General features: G+C 47.2%; 1 protein-coding gene across 1 annotated transcript; it reads right to left on the bottom strand.

Annotated features, from left to right (window-relative positions):
* Positions 1-814: 814 nt before the first annotated feature.
* On the bottom strand, positions 815-5,342 carry POLR1H (RNA polymerase I subunit H). Its single transcript, XM_069765432.1, has 5 exons — positions 5,267-5,342; positions 5,005-5,135; positions 4,581-4,684; positions 1,484-1,593; positions 815-912 (listed from the first exon to the last, which is right to left on the bottom strand). The coding sequence occupies exons 2-5, from the start codon at positions 5,132-5,134 to the stop codon at positions 888-890; spliced, it is 369 nt and encodes a 122-aa protein (XP_069621533.1). The 5' UTR covers position 5,135; positions 5,267-5,342; the 3' UTR covers positions 815-887.
* Positions 5,343-9,621: the final 4,279 nt, after the last annotated feature.

Below are 9,621 nucleotides of genomic sequence, written 5' to 3'. Positions count from 1 at the left end.
CTATATTCTCTACTCAGGATATTTGAGCGTTTTTTGTCTTTGCAATGTTCTTTACATGAACTGATACAAACCCTCACAAAAAAAAAAAAAACGGAAACACCATCAAATTCCAGGTTGTGAGGTAGCAAAGCACAGAAAATGCCAAGTGGGGACCTAGTGTGAATGTGCGCTTAAATGCTGCATGCACACCAGTTTATACCCCAGTTCATACCTTTGGGGTTTTTCGTCTGTCCGTATCATGTGCATATAAAGGCCTGCCTTTCTTCTGAGCTGGGCATAATTGATGTGGTTTCCCTTGGCTGTGTGTCCACTAGTTGGGCCCGGTCCGTCGCAGTCCTTCTCTACATGCTTGTCAGAGTTAGGATTGTCCCAATTACAGTCGCCATGACGAGGCGGGATGGCGTTTGCATTTTTTTATGCTCACACATTGCAGAAAATATTCGCTGCGGATTTGGTTACAATTCTGCATGTGATACTTGCGGATTTCACGGTACTCTATTTAGTAAACGCTGAACAGGTTAAATACCGTAATGACATCCGTATATTACTGAGCCTGATATAAGTGCAAAATCCACACCACGCTTTTGTTTGCTACTTTGTCCCCGCAATGGGAGACAAGGATTTTGAAAATCCCGTTCACTTCTATTGTACTGCAAATTCCTGGGGATTTTCAGAGCAAAAGTCGCTCCACAAATCAGTTGTGAACTTGGCCTAGAAAAGGTGTCTACAGCTTCCTAAAGCCGCATGTAAGGATACCAAACCGTTTATATCCAAAAGGAAAATAGGAGAACAGTTACCAAGAAGAAAGCGTGCAAAACAAGAAAAAAATAGTTTAATTAAAAAAAAATTCTGTATGCAAATTTTTTTTAAATACAGAAATCTCTGGATCAAGAATCTTCTTTCTCCTGTAAGCTGTAAAGAGAAAAGACAAAAAAGACGTTACATGGGGCTTTTGCAGGACCCTTCATTGTTTGCACGTGTGAATAACAAATGGGACTAGTGACCACGGGTGGCTAAGGAACCTGTGCCATGTACGTGCCCATATACCCGCACTTCTTACAGGTCTCCCGATCATCTCTGCCATTAGGTAGAATTGGGAGGACGTGCAAATTAGAAATTTCTAGCTGTCCCAATTACGGCCTCTGTGGTCACAATTACTAACAAATCTAAGGATATTTCCTTGCACACTTATGATGCACACATATACACATTTCTGGTTTCTTTATCTCCCTTGGATACTTATTGAAAGGTGTCTTGGGGTTTCCATACTGTGTGGCAATAAGGCATCTAAAGCGCCAAATATATATAAAAGGGGCTTTCATTTCCGAAGTTGCTTTGGTAAAATAAAAACCTGCGCTGTGATTGGTTGTTGGGGGAACAAAGTTTTCCTTTTGGGTGGTTTTAATAAAACTGCCCATTTCACGGTCACATATAACAGACTAAGAAATAACATACAACTAACAAAGTACAAACAGGTACGCACCGACACTGCACACATGTGTAAAACACTGTCTGCCCCTCATCTGCAGAGCGCATCTGCCTGGTGTGATAGACCATCTTCTCGCACCCGCAGCGGCTGCAGCGCCGATCGATCTGAAAGAAAGAAGACTCACATGATGGCCAACTGATTTCAATGGCATAGCAAATAGCCGTATGTAAAGGAAATTGGGGAAAAAACAACAGCACCCGTCCTAATGGCCACACTACCATTAGGAGGTCCATGGGTCACGTGCAAGGTCTCAGGTTCTTCATGGATACAACACGTACTCATCATAGTCTAAGGGACTGTTCACATGACCAGGTTTTTTCTTTTTTCCTCCCAACCACAGACACAAGTCGGCTTTTGATCAAGTCTTTGGGTCACTGACGGCACGCGGTCGGGATTGTACAATCTGTCTGCGGTTTGTGAATAACATTCTAATGAATAGGAGAAGCTTCGCAGTGTTTTTTTCATTCTCCATCCATGAATAATCACGGATTATAAAAACGGACTCGCTGACCAACACGGATGACAATCGGACCCAAAACACTGATGAACAATGGTCCAGGTTTTTACGCATGATGAAAATCACAAGTCATAGAAATCGGCATAAAATCATACCTTGATATCTGCAATGTGATGTCTTATTCCAGAGAAATCCATGCTTTTCTTAAACATAAATGAGGGGTTAAAGGGAATCTGTCAGCAGTTTAGTTCTGTAATCTGACAGAGACCCTGATTCCAGCAATGTATCACTTAGTTTACTGGGTACAGCAGTTTTGATAGCAGACCTCAATTGTTGAGCCGTGTGCAACACCCCAGCTTTCTGTGTATATTGTATAGGGACAGAGCTGCTAATCAGTGCTGTGGGCCTGGTTGGACTACCAGGCGAGAGGCCAGTTGTCCTATAGTGATCATCTCCTGCTGATAAAGCACTGTTTGTATTGTAACAGCAAAATACAGCCCAGAAAGTAACATATCACTGGAACAAGGGTCTCTGTTTCTACATCATGGTGCTCTCAGATTATGTAGAAAAAACCTGATGACAGATTCCATTTAAGATTTATGGGCCGGTCACTGATCTGCACGAGAATCTGCCTCCATAGCTTATTTTAAATGAAAGGAGGTGTTACCAGTGTGAGGCATGTAATGACCGACACATTGTTCTCATAATCTCGCACAGCTCTGTACTCAGAACTAACAAAGCACAACAGAAGTAAACTCTGTCTCATAAGGCCACGTCCACATGTTGGGCACTTGTGAGATTTTTTTTACCGAAGTGTTTGGTTTGTAAGCCATAACCAGGAGTGGGTGAAAAATACAGAAGTGGTGACGTGTTTCTATTCTTTTCCTCTGATTGTAAGCCCAAAACAGGAGAGGAACAAATACTGAGGTGAAATACTCAGATACTCGACGTGCGCACATGGCCTTACATGTGGTAGGTCTGCTGTATGCTGTTAGTTCTGATCTCTGCACAGAGTGGTATGTGATTATGTGAGCAGACTGTCAGTCACTACATGTCTCACATCGGTAACGTCCCCTTCATTTAAAATAATCTCTGGAGGCAGATTCTCAGTGAAATCAGTGTCCGACCCATAGAAATACCCGAATTTCTCTGGAACAAAATATCAGATCACAGATAAAGGTAGAATTTAACGCAACTTTCTATTACATCAGCCATCATGTGCTGTGGAAGATGCGAGTGAGCAGGGACACGACTTTTGACGTATCAGTATTTCAAAGGTTATGAAGGAGTTAAAGCAGATTTGAGTGTGCCTGTTCTAACACTGACAATAGTTGGGGGGTGTCAGAGTCCTGGTACACGTACTGGACCCACAATACACCATGTGCACACAGTGTGGTGTACGGGCTCAATGCTGAGGCTGGCCACACTCATTAGATGGCTGTCAGACGAATGATAGGCCAATCACTTGGCTGACGGGTCACTCTGCCGAGCTCCCCTGGGTGATCTATGAGACAGGCGACGGATCACACATCAGCTGGCGAATATCCGGGAGCACAATTGGCAGTGTGAGAGCGGACATGTGCGACTGACATCTCATCGGCCGCCCGGCTCCCCACACAAGTCAAACCCGTTGCTATTAGGGGGTTCTGCCGTCACCAGTCTAAGGGCAGTCTCACACGTCCAGATAATTCCGGTACCGGAAAAATCGGTACCGGAATTATCCGTGTCCCGGTGCGTTTCTGTGGCACATCAGTGTGGCACACGTGCGCCGCCCGTGTGCCCACTGAGTACCACACGCACCGTGCCAGAGACAGCGCTAAAGTTTAGCGCTGTCCCCTGCATCGTGCTGAAGCCCCATTCATATCTTCCCTGCAGCAGCGTTTGCTGTAGAGAAGATATGAATAACAGTGTGTAAAATCCAGATCCAGGTCCCCACCCTCTCCCACCTCCTGTGCGCCCAAACTCCCCCCCGCCGCCGCTGTGGTTAAAATACTCACTCAGCTCCCTCGCAGCGTCCTGTCCTGGCTGCACCTTGTACTGTATGAGCGTTCACGTGGGGCCGCTCATTTACAGTAATGAATATGCGGCCCCACCCCTATGGGGGGGGAGGGGCGCACAGGGCGTGGGGACCTGGATCTGGATTTTACACACTATTATTCATATCTTCTCTACAGCAAACGCTGCTGCAGGGAAGATATGAATCGCGGCTTCAGCACCAGTGGGGGGGGACAGCGCTTAATGTAGCGCTGTCTCCTGCACGGCACATGGACCACGTCTGTGTGCGGTACGTGTTTTACACGGACCCATTGACTTTAATGGGTCCGTGTAATCCGTGCGCTCCCACGAACACTGACATGTCTCCATGTTTGGCACACGGAGACACGGTCCGCAAAAAAATCAGTGACATCTGAACAGATGCATTGATTTTAATGTGTGTACGTGTGTCAGTGGCTCCGGTACGTGAGGAAACGGGCACCTCACGTACCGGAGCCACTGACGTGTGAAACCGGCCTAAGGGCATGGGCTCGCATACACAACCTGTGCAGAACAATAGGGTGATTATGGCACCCATGCTCTGCTCATACAGGCGCTGGAGGATCAGGCAGATATCGGCACTTCCCATATATACATTACCAGGGGCCCTTTCAAAGCTCCATCTTCCTCTGCCTCATTGGTCAGCGATATGGCGTCCAGGTGATTAAATATGACCGATCTGTGCACGTACTTCCCCAGGAACTCTGGAAGAGAGGAGAGAGGTGACGTGGACTGCGGGGGAAGCCGGGGACCTCTGCGGGGGAGGCAGAGGACCGCGGGGGAGGCCGGGGACCGAGGGGGAAGCAGAGGACCGCGGGGGAGGCCGGGGACCTCTGCGGGGGAGGCAGAGGACCGCGGGGGAGGCCGGGGACCGAGGGGGAAGCAGAGGACCGCGGGGGAGGCCGGGGACCTCTGCGGGGGAGGCCGGGGACCTCTGCGGGGGAGGCCGGGGACCTCTGCGGGGGAGGCCGGGGACCTCTGCGGGGGAGGCCGGGGACCTCTGCGGGGGAGGCCGGGGACCTACCTGTCACCAGTGTGCTATGGCCGCAGGACCGGCAGGTGACCGTATCCTGCGTACCAGGAGGGGGCAGCACCGAGCCACAGTCTGAGCAGTAGTCAGACTCCGAACAGAAACACGTGGGCGCAGCGTCCATCCTGTCATGGAGACATTACACACATACAGGCTCCATTACATAGAGACACAGTATCGCGCACTCCTCACACCCAGCAGTGCCCGGTAACGCCAGGCTGAACCCTACATGTACGATCACCGCTCCCGTACTCACCCGCTGAGCGTGCAGTCAAGCGCCTGACACTCCGTCCTGTACTATCAGTCACGTGTTCCTGCCGCTGATCATAGAGTTGTATGAACCGCACAGCACTAGCGCCCCCTGCCGGCCGTGATGTGACGCACAGGCCGCTAGTGCCGCTTTGCAGGAGGGCTCGTGGCTGGGGTTTGCCTTCTAGACATGGCTCACCTCTGCGCTTGTGCAGCTAGAAATCAGACATCGCACCAACCCATCTGTGCTTAGATGAACGATATTTCTCTCTGGCCGACTGAGAACAAATATGTCAGCATGCTCTACTTACCTCTTCTTGGATGAGAAGCACACATTCAAGTCTATGGGTGCGTCAATAAAACGTCTCCCACACGGACCATCTGAGTAGCAGAGGATTTTACGGATCCATTCTTGTTATGTTATACTAGATGGTGGCCCGATTCTAAAGCATCGGGTATTCTAGACTATGTATGTATGTCGCGCTGTGAGTGGGGGTTAAATTCCGTGCCAATATCGCTGACTGGTCGCGTGGTTCAAATCCCGCACCAATTCGTGGCCGGAATGCGTTTCGCTGATTGGTCGCGGTTGGCCGGGCACGACTAATCACCGAAGCGGTGTTTAAATCCCGCGGCAATATCTCTGATTGGTCGCGGCCGGCCGCGTAGTATATAGCACAGCCATGTAGTATAAAGCAGCCACATAGTATATAGCACAGCGATGTAGTATATAACATAGCCCACGCAGTAGATGGCACAGCCACGTAGTTTATCACAGGCACGTGGTATATAACAGCAATGTAGTATATAGCAGTCACATAGTATATAACACAGCAACGTAATATATAGCAGCCATGTAGTATATAACACAGACAGCCATGTAGTATATTGCATAGCCATGTAGTATATAGCACAGGCACGTAGTATATAACACAGCGATGTATATAGCAGCCAAATAGTATATAACAGCGACGTAATATATAGCAGCCACGTAGTATATAGCAGTCACGTATATAGCAGCCACGTAGTATATAGAACAGCCACGTAGTATATAGCACAGCGATGTGGTATATAGCAGCCACCTAGTATATAACACAGCCCACTTAGTATAAAGCACAGCCGCGTAGTATATAGCAGCCATGTAGTATATAACACAGACAGCCACGTAGTATATAGCAATACTAGAGAAAGTTCACCACCAGCACTCAGATAAAGGATGCACGCTCAAGAGTCCGAGGATCCAATCAGACCCATAATAGCATAAAAAGAAAAAAGAGCAGCGTCCATACCAGGTGAAGTCGTGTCCAAAAAGGTCTTTATTCAGCCATACAACAAGATACAACGTTTCGGCCGGGTTGGCCTTTGTCAAGTATACAAAACATCCACAGTGGCCATCTTAAATAGTGTGGAACCAATAAAGGAACCAATCACTATCAAGGGGCAGCCTTTATTAAATCCCAGTAAAATCGCATTTGAGACATGCATATTACATATAACATTATAAAATCAAGCAGTTAACAACCAATCACCGCCTCATCATATAGAAATCTATAATAATTTTAAAAGAAACACACAGGGAGCATAATAACAAATCGAACGTCCAATCCTGGCTATAGCTGTTTCGTTGTCATGACGATGGTTCACCCAATCGCACGGTCCCATATAAGTCCATATATCGATCGTCAAATCACCATCTGTTAAACAAAAAGGGGCACAGGTGCTGCTGACCAATAGTCAACACCTACCCATGTAAAGGTATCCATCCACCGTCGGACGCCGGCGCCTGCGCAGAGCGCACACCAGGAGAGCGGTCATGTGATCGCAACCTGGTGTGACACACAGCGCCCACGCCCAGCGTCGCAGGAGGAACGTCATCACCCAGACCATCAGGCAGAGGGCGCAACCACATGATCGGCAGGGAGGAGCAAGGCGCATCAGCGCCAACACCCCCCGCACGCCCATATGCCGCACCACATCAGCACTGATAGGGATGATATACACTTAGCCAAATCCATGGCAACCGCCTTATACTCACATAGGATGCCCTGTTAGTAAGGTGATTTGGCAGACAAGGATCAAAAGGAGGAGAAACTGAAAATCAGCCGGAAAAAAGACAAGGGGAAAAGGGGGAAAAAAATCCCCAATGTCCTCCGTATGTTCCTTGGATATCAAATCCTAAATACACAAAAAAAGACAAAAGAGAAAAAAAGAAGAAAAAACAATTAAAAGCATGTACAGCACAAAATTAAAAATACACGGGGGATGCCACATGAGGATTAAGGCACAGGATATACATATTGATATTATAAATAATTATAAATAATATGGACCATCCAGTCCTCACATATAATAGCTATATTAAACCATACATATTTGTAGATTGTAATCTACATTTAGCCCTCTTGGCTGTAACGTCTCTAGTATTGAGATCCACCTTAGCTCCTTTTGTTTAAGTTTCAATGTCCTATCACCCCCTCTCCTCAAAGCAGGGACCCCATCAATGACCCTAAAACGCAGCTGGTTAATGGAATGTCTACACTCACTAAAGTGTTTGGGAATAGGTAACTCATGTAAATTAGTCCTTATTGTGCTCTTGTGTTTACTTATTCTGACTTTATGAGTTGTGGGATTGAATATCCCGTTCACTGGCACCGTGAACTGTACTGATTGAGTGCTGGCTTTCATTTCCCTTCTATAGTATATAACACAGACAGCCACGTAGTATATACCAGTCATGTAGTGCAGGGGTCCCCAACTCCAGTCCTCAAGGCCCACCAACAGGTCATGTTTTCAGGATTTCCTTTGCATTGCACAGGTGATACAATTATTACCTGGGCAAGACTGTTGTGAATTCTGTTATCGAACTCCCTCCTGTGGTCATGAATGGTACTTCGGCGAGTTCTGTCCATGGACTCCCTCTGGTGGCTGTGAGTGGAGCTGCTGCTTCTGAGGTTCCTTCCACAGGTGACCTAGTTTATTCTTTGGCTGGCTGCTCTATTTAACTCCACTCAGATCGTTACTCCATGCCAGCTGTCAATGTTCTAGTACTGGTTCAGTTCGCTCTTGGATATTTCTGGTGACCTGTCTACTCCAGCAGAAGCTAAGTCCCTGCTAGTTTATTTGTTGTTCTTTGTTTTCTTGTCCAGCTTGCTATCATGATTTTGCCTTGCTAGCTGGAAGCTCTGGGATGCAGAGTGGCACCTCCGCACCGTGAGTCGGTGCGGGCGTCTTTTTGCACACTCTGCGTGGTCTTTTTGTAGTTTTTTGTGCTGACCGCAAAGTTACCTTTTCTATCCTCAGTCTGTTTAGTAAGTCTGGCCTCCCTTTGCTGAAACTTGTTTCATTCCTCTGTTTGTGACTTTCATCTTAACTCACAGTCAATATTTGTGGGGGGCTGCCTTTTTCTTTGGGGAATTTTTCTGAGGCAAGGTAGGCTTTATTTCCTATCTCTAGGGGTAGTTACCTCTTAGGCTGTGAAGAGGCGTCTAGGCAGAGTTAGGTACGCTCCACTGCTATTTCTAGTGTGTGTGATAGGATTAGGGGTTGCGGTCAGCAGAGCTCCCACTTCCCAGAGCTTGTCCTGTGTTAGTTTAACCATCAGGTCATTCCGGGTGCTCCTAACCACCAGGTCCATAACAGTACAGCTGGCCCAAAGTGTTAATGCATCTCAATAGAGGGATAAGAGAAGTTCTGAGACCTTTTTTTTTTCTCTCTGCAGTGTGTTTTGTCTTTCTTTTCCCCTTAACCTCTGGGTGGTTCAGGACACAGGTGTAGATATGGACATTCAAGGTCTGTCCTCTTCTGTGGATCATCTCACTGCAAGGGTACAAAGCATTCAAGATTTTGTAGTTCAGAATCCGATGTTAGAGCCTAGAATTCCAATTCCTGATTTGTTTTCTGGGGATAGATCTAAATTCCTGAATTTCAAAAATAATTGTAAACTGTTTCTTGCTTTGAAACCCCGCTCCTCTGGTGACCACGTTCGGCAAGTAAAAATCATTATTTCTTTGTTGCGTGGCGACCCTCAAGACTGGGCATTTTCCCTTGCGCCAGGAGATCCTGCATTGCGTGATGTAGATGCGTTTTTTCTGGCGCTTGGATTGCTTTATGATGAACCAAATTCAGTGGATCAGGCAGAGAAAATCTTGCTGGCTTTGTGTCAGGGTCAGGATGAAGCGGAGGTATATTGTCAGAAGTTTAGAAAGTGGTCTGTGCTTACTCAGTGGAATGAGTGTGCCCTGGCGGCAATTTTCAGAAAGGGTCTTTCTGAAGCCCTTAAGGATGTTATGGTGGGATTTCCCACGCCTGCTGGTCTGAATGAGTCTATGTCCTTGGCCATTCAGATCGATCGGCGCTTGCGTGAGC

Source organism: Ranitomeya imitator, chromosome 4, assembly GCF_032444005.1.
Source record: "Ranitomeya imitator isolate aRanImi1 chromosome 4, aRanImi1.pri, whole genome shotgun sequence".
NCBI classification, from domain to species: Eukaryota; Metazoa; Chordata; class Amphibia; order Anura; family Dendrobatidae; genus Ranitomeya; species Ranitomeya imitator.
The sequence above is the reverse complement of the archived record's forward strand: the minus strand, read 5'-3'. Positions and strand labels throughout refer to the sequence as shown.

Coding starts and splice junctions, on each gene's coding strand:
- POLR1H (XM_069765432.1), bottom strand. CDS start 5,134: ATGGACGCTGCGCCCACGTGTTTCTGTTCGGAGTCTGACTACTGCTCA. Junction 1,594..4,580: donor GAGCTTTGAAAGGGCCCCTG/GTAATGTATATA, acceptor TCTTTCTTTCAG/ATCGATCGGCGCTGCAGCCG. Junction 913..1,483: donor TACACATGTGTGCAGTGTCG/GTGCGTACCTGT, acceptor TTCTCTTTACAG/CTTACAGGAGAAAGAAGATT.